Source organism: Lithobates pipiens, unplaced genomic scaffold (genome assembly GCF_037356315.1).
Source record: "Lithobates pipiens isolate NorthernLeopardFrog02 unplaced genomic scaffold, aLitPip1_a1.2 Scaffold_35, whole genome shotgun sequence".
In the NCBI taxonomy this organism is placed as follows: Eukaryota; Metazoa; Chordata; class Amphibia; order Anura; family Ranidae; genus Lithobates; species Lithobates pipiens.
In genome coordinates, this window is record NW_027507811.1 from 17,261,613 (window position 1) to 17,289,008 (window position 27,396).

Below are 27,396 nucleotides of genomic sequence, written 5' to 3' on the forward strand. Positions count from 1 at the left end.
GTCTGACCTCACAAATGCTCTTCTGGAAGAATGGTCAAACATTCCCATAGACACTCCTAAACCTTGTGGACGGCTTTCCCAGAAGAGTTGAAGCTGTTATAGCTGCAATGGGTGGGCCAACGCAATTTTGAACCCTACGGACCAAGACTGGGATGGCATTAAAGTTCACATGCGTGTAAAGGCAGGTTTCCCAATACTTTTGGTAATATAGTGCATCTCCACCTAATTTCCTGGAAACAGAACATTAGAGATGGACCTTCCGCCACCTAATTTCTTGGAAACAGAACATTAGAGATGGACCTTCCTCAACCTTATTTCTTGGAAACAGAACATTAGAGATGACCTTCCTTCACCTCATTTCTTGGAAACAGAACCTTAGAGATGGACCTTCCTCAACCTTATTTCTTGGAAACAGAACATTAGAGATGGACCTTCCTCCACCTCATTTCCTGGTAACAGAACCTTAGAGATGGACCTTCCTCAACCTTATTTCTTGGAAACAGAACATTAGAGATGAACCTTCTTCCACCTAATTTCTTGGAAATGGGACAACATTGATGGACCTTACTTATGGTGTACAGGAGTAATGGTCAACTTACTAGGTATAGGGGGCCTATCATCACTAAAAGGCGACACATAACGTTAACGTAACGTTATTTCAGAATTGTTAACAGCAAGTTCAGAGGCTGAATAGAAGTTCTTTGACATTTCCAGACCCTCTGAGAAAAGGTTTACCCAATCTAAGCTTCTTGTCTAATGTAAAAGGAATTCAAGAGGGTATTTATATCCAAGATTGATAATTCCTAAACCATTTACCCAACCTATTTATGTAGGACCCGACCCTCCTTTTCAAATGTATTTGGACAGCTGACCAACAAGCTGTTCCATATCCAGGTTTGGGTAGTTCCCCCATTATTAACGACTAAGCAGGTACTCTGGCCAAAAAGTGTTTACTCCATATGGGCCTCCCAAGAAATACCAGGCTTATTAATTTGTGTAGCCTAGACCTGTATATAAATGCCATGATGGGATGTAAGATAGGTCTCTGGTTAACAGTGGTTTGCTAAGTAGTGTTATCGCATCATTGTTAAATGGAAAATTTTGCCATACCCCTGAAAAATTCACGTGACCGGTGACGCAACGCGTCGGGAGGATCCGGCGACTTCTTCTGGTGTCTCTTATACTAGGAAGCAACGGTGAGGAGGCGAGTAGGCATTGCACCCAAAAGGTGGGGGTGGTGGTTTGTAAATCACTTATTTGATAACTTAAGTGGCACGCTTTGGTGTAAATTCTATTCATCTTCACTGGAGTGATTGTAGCTTTATTTTTTCCTTTTTTCCCCCCCTTTTTTTAAATGGACTTTATCATATGGTTTATTGATTTTTTCACATATATTATAAGTACTTGTTATATCTGTAGTTTCTCACAGATGCTTGGTGAGAAATTGATTTATCTTTTTGGGTTTATTATTGAGATTTTTTTTTTTTTTTTTTTTTTTTTTTTTTAAATTATATGTTGAAATTAGCACACCATTATTCATATAATTTAGGTACATCGATGACCTTTTTTTTACTATCAGCAGGCAACGTTTCCAAAACGTTCCCGTATTGAAGGATGTTTCTTGAACAAGGACACCATACATTTTATGTAGTTAGAGGTAAAAAAATGTTTTTATAGAAAGGGTTCTCTGCTGTAACAGCAATAAAATGAGGAACAGTATTGCACAGGAACGTGTTCTAAATGACTGGAAGGGTTTAAAATTACAAAAAAAACAAAACGATAAGACGCTACTACGATCTGTACCAAAAACGATTGTAGAATGTTGATCCAGGACTTTTGGGTTTCTGCTTTCCTCTGGATCAATTGCCTCTTGTATTTTTTTTTTCTTACCTGTTTTTAGGTGAACTGGATGGACAAATGTTATATTTAAATACACATTTATAGAAGTAAAATTTAATTGTGAACGGTTTCTGCTTTTGGAGCTTATTACTTACTTGTGTACATATGTAGAGAAGTTTCCTCCTGTTTACTTCCCATAATCATCTCCCCCTCCTCCATAGACTGCTGATCTCCACTCACCAACCTCTCTTCTTCTTCTTCTTTTACCTCAACTTTGATGACTTTATGTTCTTCACCCTAAACCCCAAGGATGATAGAATTTATAGTAAGAAGGAACTTACAAACAATAAATGTTGTCTCATAATTTAGAAGACATTTTAGGTCTTCATGCTCAGTCTGATGTCTTTCGGTTCTTCACCCTAAACCCCCGACGTTGATAAGGTATAGCATCTAGAATCAGTACTGCCAATAAGAGATTACATGATAATCGTATCTTATAGAATTATTTTAAAGACTTATTTTTGTCCAGCCTCATCTACCTGATGAGGCTGTGCTGAGCTCCACTGGAGCAATCCTTGCTGGGGCTAGCCATGCAGACCGGATCAATTCAAAGTGTCTTCTTGGCTGAATTGAATGGTACCCGGGCCTCATATCCGAAGAAACTAGGTTTTGTCTGTAATGCTTCTCTTTAGAGAGCTGGACCCCCGGGATCCAGTACTTTTTGGTAGTAAGGCCATAAAGTTTTACTGGCGGTGGCGCTATTACAGTTCCAGGATTGTGGGTTTCCTCCAGGATCCCCAGTTCCTGAAGGTTTAACAGAACCCACCGTGACGGGTGAAGATTGGGTCTGTTGGTTTACCACAGAAAACCCTGCGGCGGGAAAGGTAAGGGGAGTTTTCTAAGAATTTTTTACAATTTTCTTATGAATGTCTCCTTTAACCACTTAAGCCCTGGACCATTGTGCTGGCCAAAGACCAGAGCACTTTTTGCGATTCGGCACTTTCTATAAATGGAGTGCATAGTTGTGATGTTCCTGGATGGAATCCCGGGAATACAGAGGACAACCCTCCTCCACAGACTGCTGATCTCCACTCACCAACATCTCTTCTTCTTCTTCTTCATCTTTTACCTCAACTTTGATGTCTTTCAGTTCTTCACTCTAAAGCCCAAAGATGACAGAATACATTTTAAAAACTAAACAAGATATTACATTGAAGTAGGTACTCTGTAAGACAAATCCTATTTTTCCTCAAATCCGACCTGGAGAACCATTTGGCTCTGTGTAACATTAAGGGGCTAATCTTGGCCCTGGCCATTCTTTTCCACAGATGACTGGCCTCTCGCTCCTTGGCGAAAGCCTTTGTCCAGGTTGTTGTACACATTTCTCCCCTTGTAAACTGCCCCCATGACATTGTGGAATCTCAGCATGGGCTTGTACGTCCTTCAGAAACCGTAAATTTGAACCTATCAGGCACGTTCCCCTGTCTACTCTCTCTCACAAGGTTGGTTTATCATTTCATTTACCTCTGCAAGGTGGGTCTGAGCTCCTGGAGTCACCCTGTAAAGAGCCCATCCTAGTGTTACACAGGGATAAAGTTGGTTGACATCTAGGACCTCCTTTCTCACCAAGTGTCAGGAATCGGCAGCAAGAATGGCCAAATCTGCGTAGCTACTCACCAGCAAAAAAGATATACCATATTTATCGGTGTATAACACGCACTTTTTTCCCCTTAAAGCGGGAGTCCGCCATTTTTTTTTTTTAAAGCCAGCAGCTACAAATACTGCAGCTGCTGACTTTTAAAATAATGACACTTACCCGCCCAGCGCGCCCGCGATGTCTGCACCTGAAGCCGATCTCTCGATCGTCTCTCGGGTGCTGCCGTCGCCATCTTGGCTATGGGAATCAGGAAGTGGAGCCTTGCGGCTTCATTTCCCGGTTCCCTACTGCACATGCGCGAGTCGCGCTGAGCAATAAGGATGGTCCCCGCTGTCTCTGGGATCCGTGTGTTTCCCAGCAGATATCTATGCCGAAAGTGGGTTCAGATACCTGTACTGTACAGGTACCTGCACCCCCCTCCCCCCGGAAAGGTGCCAATTGTGGCGCCGGAGGGGGGGGGGGGGGGGAGGGTTCCAATGAGCGGAAGCTCCACTTTAGGGTGGACCTCCGCTTTAAAAGCAGGGGAAAAAAAATAAAAAAATTGAGGGTGCGTGTTATATGCCGATCCTCCGCGATTTTTGAGCCTCTGGGCGGCTTTCAGCCGCCTTCGGCCCTTCTCGGCGGCCGAAAACGGCCGAGAGCGGCTGAAAGCTGACGAGAATGGCCGAAAGCGACCGAGAACTACCGGGCGCCGCCAAGATACACAGGACATCTCGGCGGCGCCATTTTTAAAAATAAAATCTGAAATTAACACTGACAAGGGGACAACGATGCACAAGGTTGCATTACAAGACTGCAATGATGGACAAGGCTGCATGACAAGGCTGCAAATGACACTGATATGGCTGTATTGATGGGCATTTAAATGTAAGTTTTTTTTTCCTTAAATTTCCCTCCTAAAAGTTTTTTTCCTTAAAATTCCCTCCTAAACTTGGGGTGCGTGTTATACGCCGGCTCGTGTTATACGCCGATAAATACGGTAAGCTGACCAAGACTCCAGTGACAAAATACCTAACTTAATGACCTAAAACAGTATAACATAATAAAATGTTTTTTTTTAACTCTGTTAGATCTAAAAAAGTGTAGAAACCTTTTGAAGACCCCTTGTAAAAATGAGGAACACAGGGAAGCAGGGTAAAACTGGAGGTGCAGGGAACATATAAGAAAGGGGGACAAAAAGTGGGTTTTGAAATGAAAAGAAATGGGAACAAGGCAGCCGGTTTCAGGGCATGAGTACAAGTCAAGCAGTACGGTTTGAGTACGGTCAAAGAGCTGTCAGCAAGCAAAACACTGGAGCAAGGTGTAACAGCAGACGAGGGACTAAATACCCTCCCAGCAGCCAGAACCAGGTGGAGCCGATTACTGGGATCTGCTGCGAGACACCTGCTGGAGGACAACGGAGTTACAAATTTACTTTCTGGGAAGCAACGTGCTGCCGCTAATTCATCCAGGTCCTGACACCAACATTGTTCCCTCCTTTCCAGTACCAGTACATTTTCCTTCCTACCTTTTGTCTTGCTCCAAAACATTTAATGGAGATTTTTCTCTACTGTCTGGAGGTGGTACAACCGGATTCTCCCTTTGTCATTCCTGATGGTCACCGTAGGGGATTTCCTGCCTTTGGCTCCACTATTGCCAGGTGGATTAGATCATTCATTATTGCAGCCTATAGTCTAAGCCCTTGTACACACGGTCGGAGATTCCGACAACCAAATCCGTCGGATCTTGTCCGAAACTGTTGCATACACACGGTCGGACGAAGTTGTCGGAAAATCCGATCGTTCAGAACGTGATGACGTTATTTCGTTACAAAGGAACTACGTTCAGGCTAGTAACCAATAACTTTGATGTAGGAATTTGATCTGAGCATGTGTGGCACTTTGTCCAATCGGAATTCTCTACACATGATCGGAGTATGTCCGATCGGAGCATTTTGTTGGAAAATATTTCCGGCAAGTTGGAAAATTTGGTCCGACGGATATTCCGACGGAAACAGTCCGATGCATACCACACACAGTCGAAATATCCGACAAAACGCTCCGATCGGACACATTCCGTCTGAATCTCCGATCGTGTGTACAAGGGCTTAGAGATATGGTTTCACCCCTCCCTGCAAATGCACACTCTACCGAATCTGTTAGTGCTTCATGGGCTTTCTGCCTCTCGTTCCACTATTGCCAGGTGGATTGGACCAGTCACCATTCAAGCCTATAGTCTAAAGGATATGGTTCTACCATTCCCTGTAAAGGCCCACTCTACTGAATCTGTTAGTGCTTCATGGGCTTTTCAGCACCGGTCATCTGCATCCCAGATCTGCAAGGCTGCTGTCTTTTGTTAAGTTTTACCTGGTGGATGTTTAGTTCTTGTTTCATTTTAATGTTGGGAATAAGGCGATTTAAGCTGCTTCCTGACTTTTATAAAAACCCTCTTTTGACCCAATATTACACGGGCCTGTCAATTTTTTTTTTCCATGTTGCCCACCCCCTGCTTTTAGAAATTCCATGGTCTAAGACTGAGATCCTGTGTCCTGTTATGTACTCAGGACTTACCTTTACTGTCGATTACATTACAGCTTGTTATGAAATGGAGGCTTGCTAGGACAGGGGTTATGCTAGGGATGTCCTTACATCTTTGCTTGACATTGCCCAATCATCTTAAGGTAGCTTCAAAACCCATGGCCTAAAACTAAGATCCAAGTCCTGTAATGTACTTCAAGGAAAGTCAAAAATCCTTTTTATACTCAGTCCCGTCTACCTGCCAATGGTGAGAGGTGTTGGGATTTTCCTTTGTGAAATCCCAGGAATAGAGAGGACAACCCTCCTCCATAGACTGCTGATCTCCACTCACCAGCATCTCTTCTTCTTCCTCTTTAAGCTCAACTTTGATGTCTTTCAGTTCTTCACCCTAAACCCCAAAGATGACAGAATACATTTATAAAAAAACATATAAAAGAACGTCCTCTCATAGTTAAAAATACATTTTTAGGTCTACATTCTCTGGTCTCACCTACCTGATGATGGTGAGGGATGGTGTGACCTTCCTGTATGGAATCCCAGGAACACAAAGGGGGAAATCTCTCACCCTAAACCCCAAAGATGACAGAACAATATATAAATAGTGCAAGAGATTTAAAAGAAAAATATCATCTCATAGCTTAGAATACTTTTATGTTGTAATTGCTCAGTCCCACCTACCTGATGATGGTGGGGGATGGTGTGACCTTCCTGTGTGGAATACAGAGGACGGGGACATCTCTCTGGTGGGTTCCCATTACTGGATCCATCTGTAGGAAACACACACACTGACTGAATACATTGTTTCTATGTGTTTATCAGATGATGGGGGATCTAGGTGGAGCCTCCGTACTGCTCTCTCCTTTACAATAAAGTCTCCTCTTACCCGGTGATGTGAGGGGCGGCTGATTGTCCATCATGACGTCCTTGTAGAGATCCTTGTGTCCTTCTAAATACTCCCACTCCTCCATGGAGAAATAGACAGTGACATCCTGACACCTTATAGGAACCTGACACACACAATGATACAGTCACCATCCAGACACATCCCTTGTATGTTACAAGGATCTGACAGATGTTCTAACCCTTCCAGTCTAAATCTAAAAGTAAAAAACAAACATTTGGCTCCAAGTGAGCTTTAATGAGTACTATTACCTGATAAATACTGTATTATATAGAGGCCCATACATGTTTACTATATAGTACTGACCATGTATGATGGAGGATCTGTAGACATGACATTGCTCTGTGATCACAGTGGTTGGGAATGTCTATATTGTGAGCCCCGTCCTATTAGTGTCACTGGACACGGCGTGTACTGTACACATTGATGTCACCCTGACAGCCAACTCCACCAAAATAGGTCTGGAGGCATCTGTGCTGTGATTGGTGTTCAGGGTCACATGACAGAGACAGGACAACCAGTCAGGTTATGGTGAGGGAACAAAGGGAGCCAACAATCCTCCACCAACATACTGGGAGGTACAGAATGGCATCACCACTTCCACCAAATCACAAAAATCAGGAGCTTCACCCCTTATTCTATGTACTGTAGGGATGTTCAATCCTTCTGCTCCCTTCATTAGAACCTGTACTGTAGATCAGTCTTCTTCCTCCCCATATCCTGATCCAGAGAAGACATGGTGTCCATTATCTCACATGAGAGCCAACAACCCCGAGACAGCTCTATGGAGGATAGATAAATGGTTCTATATTTAGGATGTATCCGGTCTATAAACCAGAGGCTCTGGATGGACAGTTGGATAAATGGTTCTATATTTAGGATGTATCCAGTCTATAAACCAGAGGCTCTGGATGGACAGTTGGATAAATGGTTCTATATTTAGGATGTATCCGGTCTATAAACCAGAGGCTCTGGATGGACAGTTGGATAAATGGTTCTATATTTAGGATGTATCCGGTCTATAAACCAGAGGCTCTGGATGGATAGTTGGATAAATGGTTCTATATTTAGGATGTATCCGGTCTATAAACCAGAGGCTCTGGATGGACAGTTGGATAAATGGTTCTATATTTAGGACGTATCCGGTCTATAAACCAGAGGCTCTGGATGGACAGTTGGATAAATGGTTCTATATTTAGGATGTATCCGGTCTATAAACCAGAGGCTCTGGATGGACAGTTGGATACATCCTAAATATAGAACCATTTATCCATCTATAAAACTATAAACAATATATTAAATTTTAATGATATATTACTTCTGGCAGCACAATTGTTTCCTGCGACCCACACCCGCCAGAGGGTGACGCCAGGCCCGAACTGACATTGAGCGCGGTGGCTCCCTCTTTCCCTTCTGCTATCCCCTCTTCTGCACGAGATGTGTGGGGAGGAGGGAGTGAGGCTGCAGGAACTGGACTATAGCTGCCTCCTCCTCGGCTCTAATGTTCATGTACACAGGCCGGGAGGAAGAGCATGGAGGAGGGATACCTGCCCTACGAGGTCTGTAATAACAGGAGTCTTGGAAGGGGGGGGGGGTTCTGGGGGGCCTGGGCAGGTAACAATTGTGCTGCCAGAAGTGATTTTAGGGAGGGGGGTGGGGGTTAGAGTATATGTTCTAGGGGGTTCTAGGGGGTGCTTTGCTTTGGGTTAAAGAGGAGAAGAGCTAGAAGAAGGGGGCAGATTTGAAGTTTGACCCCCCACAGTTCCTCTCCCCTCCCAAAGCACATATCCTTTAACCCCCCCAAATCAAATATCCCATCCCAGCTCCATCCATTCCCCCAGTCCAATCCACCCCCCGATCCCATCCCGGCTCCATCCACCCCCCCATCCCATCTTGGCTCCATCCACCCCCCCATCCCATCCTGGCTCCATTCACCCCCCCATCCCATCCTGGCTCCATCCACCCCCCCATCCCATCCTGGCTCCATCCACCCCCCCATCCCATCCTGGCTCCATCCACCCCCCCCATCCCATCCTGGCTCCATCCACCCCCCCCATCCCATCCTGGCTCCATCCACCCCCCCCATCCCATCCTGGCTCCATCCACCCCCCCCATCCCATCCTGGCTCCATCCACCCCCCCCATCCCATCCTGGCTCCATCCACCCCCCCCATCCCATCCTGGCTCCATCCACCCCCCCTATCCCATCCTGGCTCCATCCACCCCCCCTATCCCATCCTGGCTCCATCCACCCCCCCTATCCCATCCTGGCTCCATCCACCCCCCATCCCAGCTCCATCCACCCCCTTGATACCATTCCGGCTCCATCCACTACCCCAAACCCATCCCGGCTCCATCCACTGTGGCAGGCTGGGGGAAGAGCTGCATTATACACTAGCCTGCTCAGTGCATGGAGGTGGGTGACTCCATGTTTTACCCCACCAGGTGACACCAACTCTAGCGGCGCCACTGAATAGAAGTGAAGCACCCTGAAGTTTAGGCAGGGTTGCGCCTCACAAATTTACTTGCCATAAATAGTTATGCTTGTTGATTGGTAGAGATCTATTGATTTTTCCCTAAATTTGGCCTTGTTGCACTCTTCTCTGCCACAAGGTGGCTGGGTACTTGGTGGTACCGGATACAAGAAGGGCAACGCAAGGTCAAATTATGGGTATATGAGGTATATCAGCCAATGGGTAGGGGTTTTCCTGGATCCCTTGGCCTGCTGGGAGAGCATATATATTTGGGTGGAGTCAGGCGATCTGTGCCACCTGGACGGCTGTCTGGGTGGACGTGTGCCATATTGCCCGGGCAGCTAGGCCGCAGATTGGGCTTATCCCGGGCACATCTGGCTGCCAGGCTGTCCGAGGGCCTTTCCAGAAGCAAGAGAGCAGCATAGGGTTGGGACTGCGGCTTGCAGTCCTACCAAAAGTGATGGTTCTGCCGGCCAGAGAACCTGTCGTTGTCGGAGGTAGAGGGGAAGCTGTCGCCAGTAAGGGACTATCCTCCTAATTTCCAGGGACCACAATGAGTGACTGAAGCAAGTACCGGAGCAGCATTCTCACCAACCAGGGACGGTGAAAAATTGGGAAACTTCAGTGCGTATCAAGCCAGGGACTCAGCCAGCGGAGGTGACGCTTGCAGAGCAGTCTTGTGTGTCAAGCCAGGGACCGAGCAGACCAGCGGGGTGAAGCTTAAGGGGGTATCTAGAGTGCCAAGCTAGGGACTCAGCAGAGAAGGGGGGGGGTGTGACGCTTTAGGAAGATACCACTGTGAAGATTGGAGGAGCTCAAGGGATTCAGTGGCAGTGAATGGAGCTCAGTGGGATGAAGAACTACAAGAAGGGATTGTAGTAGAAGTGAAAGGAAGTGTTACAACTGTGTTAGGAACTGTTAAAGACGGTTGCCATAGGAGACAGCATTCTTGCACATGCAGATGTGCGCGTCTTGCTGGATGCCATTTCCTGCATGTCTGTCCTCCTATTGGAGTCTGCCAATTAATCTTGCAACTACCTAAGAGAAATAAACTTTCTTTTGCATCCAAGAAGTGTCTGGCGCCCAATAACTTGAACTACTCGGCACCCACCATGCCTCACAACCCACTACATACAGAAGGATGTCAGCTATCCCTGGCCCTGGAGATACTCATTTAATCAAAGGAGGCCTGGGACCTTGTTAGTATCATTCTTAGTTCAAAAGTTTTCCTTTCCTGGATAGTTCTGAAAATTCCCTTTAACTGCTTAAGGACCGCCTCCTGCACATGTACATCGGCAGAATGGCACGGCTGGGCACAAGCACATACCTGTACGTTGCTCTTTAAGTGCCCAGCCGTGGGGACCCGGTCCTGAGCTCCGTGACCGTGGCTGCGGGACCAGCGGACCCGATCACCACTGGTGTCCCGCGATCAGGTCACAGAGCTGAAGAACGAGGAGAGATCTGTGTAAACAAACCTCTCCCCGTGCTTCCTAGTGAGCCTGTCACCGATCGTCTGTTCCCCGTTATAGGGAGAGACGATCAGTGATGTCAGATGCCAAGGCATGCCCCCCTACAGTTAAAAAAAAAAAAAAAAAAAAAAAAAAACACACACATGTCACACTTATCCCCTCCCCGCCCCCTAGTGGTTAACGCCTTCACTGCCAGTGTAATTTACGCAGGAATCAGTGCATTTAAATAGCACTGATTGCTGTATAAATGACAATGGTCCCAAAAATGTGTCAAAAATTTCTGACGTGTCTGCCGTAATGTAGCAGTCACAATAAAAAAAAAAAATTAATCGCTGATCGCAGTTGACTTACTAGTAAAAAAAAAAAAATATATTAATAAAAATGCTATAAAACTATTCCCTATTTTGTAAACGTTATAAATTTTGCCCAAACCAATCAATAATTGCTAATTGCGATTTTTTTTTACCAAAAATTTGTAGAGGAATAGGTATCGGCCTAAACTGAGGGAAAAAAAAAAATTTTCTGATATTTTTTGGGCATTTTATAGCAAAAAGTAAAAAATATTACACTTTTTTTCAAAATTGTCGCTCTATTTTTGTTTATAGCGCAAAAAATAAAAACCGCAGAGGTGATCAAATACCACCAAAAGAAAGCTCTATTTGTGGAAAAAAAAAAAAAAAAAGATGCCAATTTTGTTTGGGAGCCACGTTGCACGGCAGCACAATTGTCAGTTAAAGCGACGCAGTGCCGAATCGCAAAAAGGGGCCTGGTCCTTTGGCTGAAAATTGGCCCGGGCTTAAAGAGGAAGTAAACCCTGATGAGTTTACTTCCTCTTTATCTCCCTGCAAAGGTAAAGCATAATGGACTACTATGCATGCGCCACTCCCGCGCATGCGCACGGGAGTCGCCACTAACGGCATATCACCGTTAGCAGCGACATGCCGCTAATGGCTATAGTGCGCCTGCGCGCCGCTGTGTACAGCGCATGCGCCGTAGACAGTTGTGACTGTCTTTTAGTAAATATCTCATAAACCGTGTAGGTTTAGGAGATATTTCTTGGACCTACAGTCTAGGCCTTAATCTAGGCTTACCTGTAGGTCAAAATGGTTTGTAAGGGTTTACAACCACTTTAAGTGGTTATGAACTAAAGCATTGAGGTCTTCTATGGTGTGGTCGGGTTATGAGAAATGATGTCCCACAGGTGAGCAGAAACGGACTTCTTTATGTTCCTCAATGGTACGTCTGTCTGTGCAAATTCATCCTCACTTGCAGCTTCCCTTTGCTACATCTTTTGCATTGGACGAGGTGCACAACATTACTGGAGGTACAGCTGTATGATCCCGTGATATTGAAGGCCCCATTTGTGTGCGCGACACTTTTAGATCGATTGATCTGGTTGCACAGTTTGCAGCAGCAGCGGCTGGTGTTCTTTTTTTTGGGGGGGGGAGGGGGGGCGGCAAACAACACCCCCTGCTCTCTGTCAGTTGGTCCGGCACTTACCCCATCTAGGTGGCAGGTGGAGGGCATCAGCTCCCGTGTCCTCTCCTCTCCTTCAGCCGTGCGTATACTACCCTCCTCTTAGGCATCCAATAGGATCGCCTGTCCTTTTAGCCAATCGGGTGACCGGCTTCCTGATTGGCCAGGGGGAAAAAAAGTGTTACAATAATGAATATTCACTCGGCTATTGTAACACACCCGGGTGGGCTTGGTTTGCATCCTAGATTTCGAAGCCTATTAGAGCCTCTTTCTCTAATCATGTGCCCCAGAACCCCCCCTCCTCAATTGGAATCCCTGCATCCAGCTACAGGGGGTCAGATGCATGGATGGGGGGGGGGTGGGAGCGACGCCTGTGCGCTCTTAATGGATGGGCCGCCCCTGGTTTGCATCCATTATTTGTGACTTCATAATCAGAGTGAAGTTTGTTGCCGATTAGTTTGTGTCTGAGGTTGGGTGGTTGTCTGAAAGCCAATGGTGGGGGTTGTCGGAATGTTGTTGTTTTTTTTTCAGAGTTTCATCCTCTTGTTATAATGAATTGTAAATCTTTGATTATCTTTCTTATCCCTTCTAGGGCTGGATTGTATGTGGCGGCTAACGGTTATTTATTTTTTCTCTTTGTATTGGAGGGAGATTTTCTCATCGGGTTTTCAAGGTGGTGTTTATGTTGTTGTTGTTGATGGTTTTGTCTTGGTGACCTTTCTTACGTACAAAATCAGCAGGGGATCAAATAAAATTTTTCCCTCACCGTATGTATAGCACAGAGGATAAAAGAACATGTCAGACGAGGACGGACATGACGGAGGGGTTACTGGGTGTAAATATAAAATAATATCTTATTACCTCCTCTGCTGCCAGTTCCAACGACGTCTCCTCTCTACGTCCTCCTGACTCACCTCTCACCCGGAACTTTCTCTCTTCGTCCTTGATCACTTCCTGTACATGCTTGACATCACTTCCTGTACATGCCTGACACCACTTCCTGTATATGCTTCACATCACTTCCTGTTTGTTCGGTTCGCCGACAAATAAGTGAGCTTGCCGTCTCGTAGAGGATTTAAAAATGTCGGCCTTTTTGTTGCTTTTTAATACTGTAAAAATAGCTTTTTAGAACATTCTAAAAAATTGTTCGCATATGTTATACCCGAGTTAAAATAAAAAACAAGGATAATGTATAAAAATAACATTATTATTTCAAATAAAATGTACGTTAAAATATTACTATAATTATTAGTATTATTATATTCAAGCACTTAACTCCCCCCAAAAAATAAAAATAAAATAGAAAGCCCCCAACTTCACATACACATAAATGTAAACATATGCATCGGGGGGGAACCTAACTAGAGTTGCCACCTCATCCCTTTCAAACCCGAACACATATGAATTACGCAGGTTCTGAGGCTAATTTCATGCAGATAAGGGCCGGTTCACACAGCGAGGCGATGCGAGGCGACACGGCTCGCCTCGCCTCGCTCCCGCAAGTCGCCCCCGTTCTGTACAATGGAACCGTTCTGAGAGGAGCGACTCGAGTCGCTCCGACTCAGAAAAAAGGTTCCTGTACTACTTCTGGGCGACTTCGGGGGCGACTTGCATTGACTTCTATACAGAAGTCCTCTGCAAGTCGCCGCTGAGGTCCCCGCAGGTCGCGGCGAGGCAAGTCGGAGACGCCTCGCCGCGCCTCGCTGTGTGAACCGGCCCTAAGGCACCGAGTGAGTTTAATTATCACCTTAACCACTTTCAGACCGGACCATTTTGCTGGCTTAAGACCAGACCACTTTTTGCGATTCGGCACTGCGTCGCTTTAACTGACAATTGCGCGGTCGTGCTGATGTGGCTCCCAAACAAAATTAACGTCTTTTTTTTCCCCCACAAATAGAGCTTTCTTTTGGTGGTATTTGATCACCTCCTGCGGTTTTTATTTTTTGCGCTATAAACAAAAATAGAGCGACAATTTTGAAAAAAAGTGTAATATTTTTTACTTTTTGCTATAAAATGGCCAAAAAATATATGAAAAAAAAATTTTTTCCTCAGTTTAGGCCGATACGTATTCTTCTACATATTTTTGGTAAAAAAAATTGCAATTAGCAATTATTGATTGGTTTGGGCAAAATTTATAACGTTTACAAAATGGGGAATAGTTTTATAGCAATTTTGAAAAAAACGCATTATTTTTTACTTTTTGTTATAATAAATATCCCCCAAAAATATATATAAAAAAACATTTTTTCCCTCAGTTTAGGCCGATATGTATTCTTCTACATATTTTTGGTAAAAAAAATCGCAATAAGCGATTATTGATTGGTTTGCTCAAAAGTTATAGCGTTTACAAAATAGGGGATAGTTTTATGGCATTTTTATTAATATATATATATATTTTTTTACTAGTAATGGCGGCGATCAGCGATTTTTATTGTGACTGCGACATTATGGCGGATACATTGGACATTTTTGACACATTTTTGGGACCATTGTCATTTATACAGCAATCAGTGCTATATAAATGCAGTGATTCCTGTGTAAATGACACTGGCAGTGAAGGGGTTACCCAGTGGGTGGCAGTGTAGGGGTTAAGTGTTCCTAGGGGTGTGTTACTAACTGTGGGGGGCTGGGCCTTGTTTTAGTGAACGCTGATCTCTGCTCCAATCACATGGAGCAGAAGTCAGTGTCACTTGTTGCTAGGCAGAACGGGGAGATGCTGTTTACAACGACATCTCCTCGTTCAGCCGCCCCGTGAGGCAATCGCGGGTATGCCTGCGGCGATCGAGTCCGCGGGACCCGCGACCGGACTCACGGGGGTCCCAACCGGCATGTGAGTGCGCTGCCGGCGGTGTGCTCGCGATGGCAGGGCGGCATTAAAAACTGGACGTACCTGTACGCCAATATGCCTGCCCGTGCCATTTTGCCGACGTACATCGGCGTGTGCTGGTTGGGAACTGGTTAATCAGCCACAGAAACTGTGTAATTAATGTATGTTCAATTTTAAAGGGATGAGGTGGCAACATTAAACCTAACATCAATTGTGCCTATACCTGTTAGGTATCACCTCACACACGGAGGTGAAAGCACTAATTCTAGGGCCATTATTTATGGTTAAATCTAAGTGGATGACCTGTAAAGGCTTTTAAAGCATCGCCTATGAAAAATTGAGCATACCAAAGTTTGTGGCCATCTCACCAGGATGCAATTTTAAGGCTTGACATGTTCGGCTGTCTAGTATCTTGGTGCAACCTCATATTTTATGGGGGCACTCTTTACTGAACATATGGATTTGGTAAGCTATTGCACGCATATTATGTGACATCCGATTATAGAACATACCAGCGTTTTATTCTACAGGGTCCCTGCTTTCAGAAAAAAATGTATAATGTTTTTGGGGGTTTCACTTTACTGATGGCCAAGAAGCCTGAGATAGCTGTATGCGGATTGGAATAAATAACTCTGTAACATTAGGCTACAGTCACACAATTCAACTACAGTTCTGGGTGGCCATCGGGGTGTAAAGGTTTGATTTGCATGACTCCGCCCACTGCCCATAAATAATAATTACATTTTCTCTTATTTTTTTGGGATCAGAATGGAATGGAATTAGACACGTCAATACCTTTTGTTGTAGGAAAGCTATGCTGGGCTATGAACTGATTCGAATGAAGAACTTTTGGATTATTTTGGTCCCTTCTCAGCCTAACCTTAATGGTTATAATTGCTCCTTGGAAGAAAAATAAAGAAATCCTATATTCGTGTAGCCCCGTTCAGTGGCCCCTTTAAATCATGGGAGCTGCACAATCTGGGTAGACATGTGCAAAAGGAAAAAATTTGTTTAGTTTCGTTTTGTTTTAATTCGTTAATTCATTAATTTCGTTTAGTTATATTCGTTAACTTCCTTAAATTAGTTTTCGGATTTCGTTTAGTTTTCTACCGAATTCGAAAAATCGGCCACATTTCGAAAATATTTCAACCAAATTCGAAAATATTTCTACCGGATTCGAAATGATTTCAACATGATTCGAAATGATTACAACCGCATTCGAAATGATTTCAACATGATTCGACATTATTTCAACCGCATTCGAAAATATTTTGTGACCCGACTTTAGGGCCATGTATCTTGGGGTCACTTGATGCTAGAAACTCCAAATATTAATTGGATAATAATTGGATATGTTGTAGTGCTAGTACTATTGTGCTTGCATACCAAATTTGGGGTTTCTAGCTATAAGTGACCCCGAGATATGTGGCCCCAAAATCGGGTCGCAAAATGTCATTCTCTGCTGCAGAAAAGTGCTTGACATTTTGAGACCTGAATTTGGGGCCACGTATCTCGGGATCACTTGGTGCTAGAAACTCCAAATTTGGTATGCAAACACAATAGTACTAATTTGGAGTTTCTAGCACCAAGTGACCCCGAGATACATGGCCCTAAATTCGGGTCACAAAATATTTTCGAATGCGGTTGAAATGATGTCGAATGATGTTGAAATCATTTTGAATCCGGTGTTGAGTCGAATTTCGGCCGAATTCGGTTGAATTCGTTAGCATTGTAATTCGGTAATTCGGATGCATCCGAATGTCCGAATAATGAAAATTCAATCGAATTTCGAATCGGAACGAAACGAAATGCACATGTCTAAATCTGGGCATCATCAGGATAGGCCATGGCACTGCTGGTTTGTTCCTCACCGATGATGGACAGGTGACAGGCCATGAGGGCATCAAGTGAGCTTTTAGCCCCCTCCTCCAGCGATGGAAGGACAAAGGCATGCAAGGGGAGGAATGGGCAGCATGTAAATATATTGCTGAGGGGTGACCCACTAGACACCAGGGAAAGTGATAGTACAGGTCACTCAATTCCACATGGTCTCCCTGTGTAAGACTTGTTGTAGAGAAGACCCATGGGAGAGGAAAGATTGAAGAGGAATTACCCAGCAGCACTGTGGCCTAACCTTCCATTGCTTCCATCTGGGCCACAGTAAAGGTTTTCAGAGGACAGATTGACCATTGACAAACGTCAGTTGACTCGTAGAGAAGACCCATGGGAGGTCAGCTGACTTCCGGCAGAGGAGACCCATGGGAGAGGAGGGATTCAAAAGGAAATCTACCAGCAGTAATGTAGCCTTCCTTCATCTGCCTCTAATTGAGCCCCAGTAAAGGTTTTCGGAGTACAGGTGGACCATTGACAAACGTCAGTTGACTTGCAGAGAAGACCCATGGGAAAGGAATGATTCAGCAAGAAATCTACCAGCAGAACTATAGCCTAACTTTCATCTGCCTCCATCTGGGCCACAGTGAGATTTTCATAAGACAGGTGAACCATTGACAGAGGTCAGTTGGTTTTTTGAGGAAAAGACACATAGGAGAGGAAGGATTCAGGAGGAAATTTGCCCGCAGCACTGTAGCCTAACCTTCATCTGCTTCCATCTGTGCCCTAGTAAAGGTCTACGGGGGGCAGGTGGACCATTGACAGAGGTCAGTTGACTTCCTGCAGAGGAGACCCACAGGAGAGGAGGGATTCAGAAGGAAATCTACCAGCAGCACTATAACCTAACTTTCATCTGCCTCCATTTGGACCGCAGTAAAGATTTCCATAGGGTAGATGGACCATAGACAGAGGTCAGTTGACTTTTTGTGGAGAAAACACATGGCAGAGGAAAGACTCAGGAGAAACTCTGCCAATAGCATTGAGACCTAACCTTCATCTACCGCCATCTGGGCCACAGTAAGCCCTTTTACACACGGTCGGAGATTCAGTCGGAATGTTTCCTATCGGAGCGTTTTGTCAGATATTCCGACTGTGAGGGGTTTGCATCGGACTGTTTCCGCCGGAATATCCGTCGGACCAACTTTTCCAATTTACCGGAAATATTTTCCGACAAAATGCTCCGATCGGACATACTCCGATCATGTGTAGCCTACTCCGACGGACAAGGTGCCATGCATGCTCAGATCAAATTCCTAGACCAAAGCTATTGGCTACTAGCCTGAACGTAATCCCGTTGTAACGAAATAACGTCATCACGTTATGTACAATCAGATTTTCCGACAACATAGTCCGACCATGTGTATGCAACATCACTTCCGGACCTCTTCCGGAATTAATCCGTCGGAGCAGTGGCGTAACTAGAACCTTCAGGGCCCTGATGCAAGAAACCATGAAGGCCCCCTCCTGAACCTCAGCCAGGGCCCTTCCCTCCGAGACTGGCGGTGGAACTCCAGGGCGTGGTCACAGGTATGACCTTTGTGAGCCCTGTAGTTCCACCACTGGTATCAGTAGTTTTTTAAAATTATTTAATTATTTTATTTTTAGGTGCCCCATCGGGGGACTGTCCCTAGGCAGGATGGGGTCCCCGACCCCAGAAGAGACGTGGTCCTTTTCTCCAGGGCAGATGAAGTCCCTGTCCCCAGGGGAGGTCGGGGGTCCCTGTTCCCACGTGAGAAGGGGTCCCTGTCCCCAGGGGGAGATGGAGGGGGTATGTAATGGTGTGTGGGGGATGGGGTCCTCTCACTCATCATGACCAAGCTGTAGGCCGCGCACTCATCCATGTTGGCCTGGGCTCCACCCAGTGTGCTGGGTGGGCGATCAGCATATCTCCCAGAAAGACCTTTCATCATCTGTGTATGACGGGGGAGGAGGGGGGCTGGCAGACAAGCCTGCAGTGTCCTCCAGCAAGCCGGCTCTCATAGGGCTGCACTGCATCTGTGTGCTTAAAGTTTGTTTACCCAGGAGAAGTATGCAGTGCAGAGTGGGCCGGACTCGGGGGGGGGCGGTACTCTGGCTGGGGAGACCCGGCCGAGGACACAGGTCATGCGGGGAATGCACAACTAAAGAGCAGCCAGTGCGATAGTCGAGCATGGAGCTCTGCTAGTCACCCTCCTCCTCCAGCCACCCGTGTGCATGGTGCACTGGTACCCCTAGATGCCTATGCTGCTGCTGACCATATGTAGAGGGGGCTGCATGGGCCCCCTGCATCACAGGGCCCGGTTGCGGTCGCGACTGCTGCACCCCCTATAGTTACGCCCCTGCATCGGAGTAACTCCAACGGATTTGGTTGTCGGAATCTCCGACCGTGTGTACAAGGGCTTAGGGTTTTCAGAGGACAGGATGAACATTGACAGAGTTGACTTCTTGTAGAGAAGACTCACAGGAGAGGAAGGAATCGGGAGGAAATCTACCAGCAGCACTGTAGCCTAACTTTCACCTGCCTCCATCTGGGCCACGGTAAAGGTTTTCATTGGACAGATGAACCATTGACGGAGGTCAGTTGACTTGTTGCAGAGAAGCCCCATGGGAGGGGAAGGATTCAGAGGGAAATCTACCAGCAGCACTGTGATCTAACCTTCATCTGCCTCCATCTGGGCCCCAGTACAGGTTTTCATAGGACTGGTGAATCATTGATGGAGGTCAGTTGAAGGGATGCTTTTTTTGCCACCCTGCTGGGTACTGACCGCTGCCTGTAAAGATTTAAGGGCTGTACTGCTGGATGGATCCTATCTAAAAGGGATATCATTCTCCTGTTGCCACAACCGGATTGGGACACTTAGGGAAGACACAATGTCCTTTTACGAATTACAAATGCCTTCATTTGAAGGTTGAGTGTACCTCTTGGGAAGACTCTTTTGTAGTCCTACCCACTGGCCAGTATTAGTCAGGGGTATTATAGAATTGTTAGGCCCCAGTGGTGAGCTGTACCCATGTATTAAATACTTTTGTATTTGTATTGTTTTATTGGCTACTTGCAGTGTTGTTCCCTACTTTACCGGTGTGTTTGAGGCAAGGCCTTTTCACAGGTGGCAAAGAAATTGAACCCAACCACAGTAGTATTCACTTCATCTTGTGGTATAGTGTACTGCTAGTATTGTTTTGCTGCATTTATTATTTCTACTATTCTCCTGCAATTATTTACCTGCACAGATTATTTGCGTAGTTATTTCCCAGATGTCGGTGTGTCACATGTGTTCTATTAGGTTCAGTCACAGGGTGGGTCAACACTGGAAACAGAGAATCCAACAATACCAACGACTCCCTCGGGGGTCAAGACTATGTAGCACCAGTGTCGGGACAAGGTCATCCAGCGCCCAGGGCCAAGATGCCAAACTGCGCCCCCCTTTCCCTTAGGGTTAGGGTCAGGGTGCCCCCTACCCCTGCAATAAACCATTGCGCCAGGGGCAGCCATCTCTCCTGCCCAGCCCTTGTCCTGGCCCTGTGTAGCACCCTCTAGTGTGCTTATAGTGGTAGTGCAAGAAAATTTATGTGGACTCATGCTTACCCTCTGAGTCTTAAATGGGTCATGGGTTTAATTTTAGGTCAGGGCTGGATGACTCGGGCTACATTAACACTTGCACGACTCCAAAGTTGTGCCGACTTTGGAGTGCAACTTTGACGCAACTATGGATAGGTGCAACTTGGAAATGACTTTGGCTCTGACCAGTGATAATGGACAACTGTTCCACACAAGTTGCATCGTCTAACACTTTCATGCGACTTTCAGGCATCCAATCACAGGGCCTATCATTTCAGCCAATCTGGTGACCGGTAACAAAGACCCAGCAACCTGATGGGCTGAGAGGCAGTTCAATGTTAGCAAAGTGAATTTCTTCGCTTTGCCAACATACAGCTGAGTGAGAAGCGAATGCACAGCGTTGCGCCCGCTTCTCACATTTTTGGAATCAGGTGCTTCCAAAAAAACACCCCCAACCCATGTAATTCAGATGCTCGGCACCCGAAAAATGGGCCAGGCACCTGAATAGAGGGTGTCAGCATAGATCATAGATAGATTCATGCAATGCATGAATCTATTTATGGTGTTTAGAGCGGTGCAGAAGAGGGGGGGGATGCATTGCCACTGGAGTGATCCAACACTGAAAAGGCTTTCCTCCAGGAGTTCACCTGCTATCTCTGCTCCCTCCCGCCCATTTCAGCAGTCAGCAACAGAACTCCTCCTACAGATCCTATCTGTGCAGCTGCAGCACCCCCTCATTTCCGCCTCCCCTGGCCTCATCATTCAGCAGACTCCAGCCCTCCTCTGGTCCTCCTCCAGACCCTGCTCTTTCTGCTCCCCTCCCCCAAGCAGCAGCGCTAAGGTAAGGGGGGTGCACTGTAATGTAAGGGAGGGTGGGGGACTCCTGATGGTGGGGGGGGGGGCTCTTGACATCTGATGTAAGGGGGGGTGGAGTGCTCTGGACACCTAATCTTACAGATGCAACCACCCCTTTGATGGAAACCATAATGCTGATGCAGTCCGCAATGAAATTGAGTTTGACACCACTGCGCTAGACTAGGGATCTCCAAACTTTGGCCCTCCAGCTGTTGCAGAACTACACGTCCCATGAGGCATTGTAATACTATGACATTCACAAACATGACTAGGCATGGTGGGAATTGTAGTTTCTAAACAACTGAAGGGCCATAGTTTGGAGAAACCTGTGCTAGACAGACGTCTTTTTTTAGCGGATAGTATTCAGATGTTGGTGGGTGTCAGACATGTGTCCGTTGATACCTACCTCTCTATAGAGGGGAATGGATGGTCCGATCAGGTCCACCTGACAGTTTTTTTTTGTTTTGTTTTTTAGGTGGACCGATCGGACCATTCATTGCCCTCTATGGGGAGGTGGGTGTCAATGGACACATGTCCATTGACACCTGCCTCTGTAAAGAGGGGAATGGAATGCTCCAATCGGGTCCACCTGCCAGTTTGTTAGGTGGACCAATCGGAACCATCCATTGCCCTCAATGGAGAGGTGGGCATGTGTCCGTTGACACCTGCCGACAGTCATCCATTCGTGTTCTAATAGTAGAGAAGATCCAGTTCCACACACGTGTCGTCTTGTACCCAAGAGGTAGACAAATTGGGTCATGGTGTGGAGGATCCACACCATGATGACCCAGTTTGTCTACCTCCCGGGTAGGGATGAGCTTCGTGTTCGCTTCGAACATTGGCTGTTCGTCCGTTCGGCGAAATCCGAACATTTTGGTCCGTTCGTGTCAAATTTGCGTGGCGCTCACGGCCCACAATGCACTGCGATGGCGCAGTGCATTGCTGGCTCATGATTGGCCAAGCATGCACTGTGACCCCGCATGCTTGGCCAATCGCAGCGCCAGCAGCGAGGAGAGCTATGATTGGCCACAGGCAGGATGCCTGTGGCCAATCATAGCTCAGGCTGTGTAGTGCACGCCCCACACTATATAAGGCCGCCATTGCGGCGGCCTCGTGTAGTGTGTTGGCGTCTGAAGCAGTGGGTGTTCTGTGTACCTTCAACACAGTACACACCGATCGTTTTCGGCTGATTTCCTATCTTGCTGTTGTGTAGTGGTTATTGTCTGCGTGCCCTGACCGCAGTATACACCACTATATTCACCTCACCTATATAGCTAGTGATCTATCTTTAATAATAGAGCTTGCAGTCAGTAGTGTTAGGAGATAGTGCGTGCTGTCTGCGTGCTCTGTACCCAGTACATACCGCTATATCCACCTACATAGCTGTTCTCTATTTGAGCCCACTTGCCATCTGCAGGAGTTATTGGAAGTTGTCTGTGCCTCCAGCACAGCACAGTATACATCTGTATATACCCCTTTATCTCTGGTGTTCTATAAAAAAGGCATCTGCAGGAGTTAGTGGGTGTTGTGTGCCTCCAGCACAATATAAACTACCCAACTGCTGTTTTACCCAACTCCCTTCAGGCCATTACCATGTCTGGAAGGCCAGCAAGGAGAGGCAGACAGGCGCGAGCCGATAAAAGAGGGCAAGCAGGCTCTGTGTCTAGAGACAACAGTGCTGGTCGTGGACGCGGTGCATTGTCATCAGCACGTGGCCATGGGACATGCTTGTCCTTCTTTTCGGCAGCTGGACATGTTGAATCGCAACATGCCAACGACTTGGTAGAGTGGATGACCAAGCCCTCTTCATCCTCCTCATCCTCTCTCACCCAGTCTCAGGGTACTAGCAAAGCAGCTGCCAACGCATCGTCTTCCCTCCTCTCAATGTCATCATCAGTGACTCCTTCCCTAGACCCACCACGTCCTCCTGAGGAGTCCCCTGAACTCTTTGAGCACAGTGTTGGGTACATGCTCCAGGAGGATGCCCAGTGTTTTGTGGGCTCTGATGATGACACTCAGCTAGAGGAAGGCAGTAGCGTGAGCGCAGAGAGAGAGGATGCTCAAGAAGGACAGCAATCTGGCAGTCATGTTCCACAAGCTGCAGCATACTGCCAGGTTTGCTACAGCGATGAAGAGGGAGGGGATGATGAGGGCACTGACTCCACGTGGGTGCCTGGAAGGAGGAAGGAGGGAGGAGGAGGAGGAGGAGGAGGAGGCACATGTCCAACGAGGCAGGATGCCCTCCGGGGGCCAGCTTAGGGGCAGCACACCGACTGAATCACACCGCAGAGCTCCGCCTGTGCAGAGTGCTGCCTCTGCGCGTTATTCTAAAAGTTCTTTTCTTGTGGGCCTTTTTTGAGACGAGTGCATCAGATCGCACCGCTGCTATTTGCAACATATGTCTCAAGCGTATCTCACGTGGCCAAAACATCAGCCGCTTGGGCACCACATGCTTGACCAGACATATGTTGACCTGCCATGCAGCTCGTTGGCAAGCGTACCTCAAAGACCCACACCAAAGAACAAAGCGGACCTCTCCTTGCTCCTCATCAGCTGGCATCTCCAACCCCACTAGACCTTCAGTCCTCTCTGAAACCTGCTCTGAGAGGAATGAAGGTGTAGAATTAGGTGTGTCACAGCCAAGTGCTTCCGGGAACTCTGCTAGCGGTACACCCACGTCCGATTATAGCAGGCAAATGTCCCTGCCCCAGCTGCTGGACCGGCGAAAGAAGTTCACTCCCAGCTATCCACATGCCCAGCGGTTGAATGCTAGCTTGGCTAAATTGCTGGCACTTCAACTGCTGCCTTTTCAGTTGGTAGACTCGGCCCCCTTCCGTGAGTTTGTACAATGTGCGGTTCCTCAGTGGCAGGTCCCCAAACGCCACTTTTTCTCACGGAAGGCGATTCTGGCTCTCTACCGGCATGTGGAAGGCAATGTCCTTGCCTCGCTGGACAGGGCGGTCAGCGGTAAGGTGCATATTACCGCTGACTCATGGTCCAGCAGGCATGGACAGGGACGTTACCTGTCTTTCACGGCCCATTGGGTCACTCTTCTGGCTGCTGGGAAGGATGCAGGACAAGGTGCAGTAGTGTTGGAGGTTGTTCCGCCACCACGCCTCCAAAATGCTACTACTAGTTGTGACACACCTCTCTCCTCCACCCCCTCCTCTTCTTCTTCCTCCATGGCCTCTTCCAGTGCTCTGTCCTCAGAACCAGCGGTGCTCCGTAGGCGTTCCAGGGGCTACGCAAGTACGCAGGCAAAACGATGCAATGCCGTGCTTGCGCTGGTTTGTTTGGGGGACAGGAGCCACACTGGGGCGGATGTTTTGTCAGCTCTGCAGGGGCAGGCCGAGAGGTGGTTGACGCCACGCTAGCTTAAGCCAGGAATGGTGGTTTGCGACAATGGCACCAACCTCCTCTCCGCCCTCCGACAGGGACAACTGACCCATGTGCCCTGTGTAGCTCACGTCCTTAACCTGGTGGTGCAGCGGTTCTTGGGCAGGTACCCCGGCTTACAGGATGTCCTGAAGCAGGCCAGGAAAGTCTGTGTGCATTTCCGCCGATCATTTAATGCCTGTGCTCGGCTGGCTGAGCTCCAAAAGGAGTTGAACCTGCCCAAGAACCGCCTTATATGTGACATGCCCACCAGATGGAACTCAACATTGGCCATGCTGCAGCGGCTGCACACGCAGCAGAGGGCCATCAATGAGTACCTGTGCGACTACGGCACCAGGACAGGGTCAGGGGAGCTCGGTTTTTTCTCACCACGCCAGTGGGGCATGATCAGGGATGCATGCACTGTCCTGTCACCGTTTGAGGAGGCCACAAGGATGGTGAGCAGTGACAGTGCATGCATCAGTGACACTGTACCTCTTGTCCACCTCTTGGAGCATACGCTGCGTGGAATAATGGACAGGGCACTTGAGGCAGAACAGAGGCAGGAAGAGGAGGACTTCCTTGCCTCTCAAGGCCCCCTTTATCCAGACAGTGTTCCTGCTGTGCCACCCATCACACAGGAAGAGGATGAGGAGGAGGAAGAGGAGGATGATTGTGTCAGCATGGAGGTGGAGGCTGGCACTCAGCATCAGCAGCAGCAGCAGCAGTCTTATAGGGATGATTTACAGTCCCAAGAAACACGTGGACTTGTACGTGGCTGGGAGGAGGTAGCTGTGGATCATGTTGCCCTTAGTGACCCAGAGGACTCCGGACCAAATGCCTCAGCTAACCTACGCTGCATGGCCTCCCTGATCCTGCAAAGCCTGCGGAAGGATCCTCGTATTCTTCGGATCAAGGAGAGGGACCATTACTGGCTGGCCACTCTCCTTGATCCACGGTACAAGGGTAAGGTTGCCGACCTTATCTTGCCATCGCAGAGGGAGCAGAGGATGAGACATCTCCGGGAGGCCTTGCAGAAAGGTCTGTGCAACGCGTTCCCAGAGACTGGGAGGTTACAAACTCCTGGTCCTGGACAACGTGTTGCTGAGGCATCGGTCAGAAGGAGCGGTGGAGAAGGTGGCCGTCTGACTGATGCTTTCAGACAATTTTTTAGTCCGCAGCCCCAAGGTATGATCGGTTCCAGCACCCATCGCCAGCGTCTAATTTACATGGTGCAGGAATACCTAGGGGCAAGGTCAGACTTGGACACCTTTCCCACCGAAAATCCTCTGGCTTACTGGGTCTTGAGGATGGATCACTGGCCAGAGCTTGCACAGTATGCAATTGAGCTACTGGCCTGTCCTGCATCCAGCGTTCTTTCGGAACGCACCTTCAGTGCTGCTGGTGGCTTTGTTACCGATCACAGGGTGCGCCTGTCCACCGAATCAGTTGATCGACTGACCTTCATCAAGATGAATAAGTCTTGGATCACCCACAGCTACCAAGCACCTGAAGCTGATGTAACCGAATAATTTTTTTTGAAATACCACATCCCTTCAAGACTGCCTATGCTGATGCTGAGTGACTGTCCTGTTATGTTGATTGTCTATCCTCTTCCTCCTCCGCTGATATGTTGGAAGAACATTTCTGGTTCTGGTTGATGCCATCAGCCCAATTTTTCTGCCCCTGTTTAACAGGGGCGTTTAAGTACAATTTTTGATGCAATGCTTTGCAGCAGGGCTAATTCCTGCAATAAAACTAGAGTATATGGGAGAGGTTGCAGTGTGGTGGCACCAGCACCAGTGCCTAAGGCCCAATTTTTCTGCCCCTGTTTAACAGGGGCGTTTAATTACAATTTTTGATGCAATGCTTTGCAGCAGGGCTAATTCCTGCAATAAAACTAGAGTATATGGGAGAGGTTGCAGTGTGGTGGCACCAGCACCAGTGCCTAAGGCCCAATTTTTCTGCCCCTGTTTAACAGGGGCGTTTAAGTACAATTTTTGATGCAATGCTTTGCAGCAGGGCTAATTCCTGCAATAAAACTAGAGTATATGGCAGAGGTTGCAGTGTGGTGGCACCAGCACCAGTGCCTAAGGCCCAATTTTTTTGCCCCTGTTTAACAGGGACATGTAATTACAATTCTTGATATAATATTTCACAGGAGGGCCCCTTCCTGTGCCCACCCAGAGTAACGGTGAGGACTTATAGTGTTGTGGCACCAGCACCACAACCACCAAAGGTCAATTTTTCTACCACTGTTCAACAATGGCATGTAATTACAATTCTTGATATAATCGTTCACAGCAGGGCGCTCCAGCGCCCACCAAGAGTCACTTTGAGGGCTTACAATGTTGTGGCAAAACCAACACCTTGTTCCGCCATTTCTGCAGAGCATATAGGGCAGGTCCCTACTTTCAAACATCCAATTTACAAACATCTCCTACTTGCAAACGGAAGGAGACAACAGCAAGTGAGATGAAAAAAGATGGACGACAAAACAAATTATACAGGACTGGAGCTACACTTTAAAAATGTACCAGTTGAAAATTACAAACAGATTCAACTTAACACAACAAACCT

At 47.1% G+C, this 27,396-nt stretch overlaps 1 protein-coding gene across 1 annotated transcript in view; it reads right to left on the bottom strand.

Annotated features, from left to right (window-relative positions):
* LOC143955398 (uncharacterized) overlaps positions 1–27,396 on the bottom strand; it is a 95,313-nt gene that overhangs the window by 47,828 nt on the left and 20,089 nt on the right. Inside the window, exons 6-10 of the mRNA XM_077465453.1 lie at positions 6,691–6,779; positions 6,507–6,578; positions 6,251–6,400; positions 2,936–2,998; positions 1,995–2,136 (exon numbers count right to left, since the gene is read on the bottom strand). Of these exons, the coding sequence (XP_077321579.1) occupies positions 1,995–2,136; positions 2,936–2,998; positions 6,251–6,400; positions 6,507–6,578; positions 6,691–6,779 (516 nt within the window). The remainder of the gene's footprint in view (positions 1–1,994; positions 2,137–2,935; positions 2,999–6,250; positions 6,401–6,506; positions 6,579–6,690; positions 6,780–27,396) is intronic.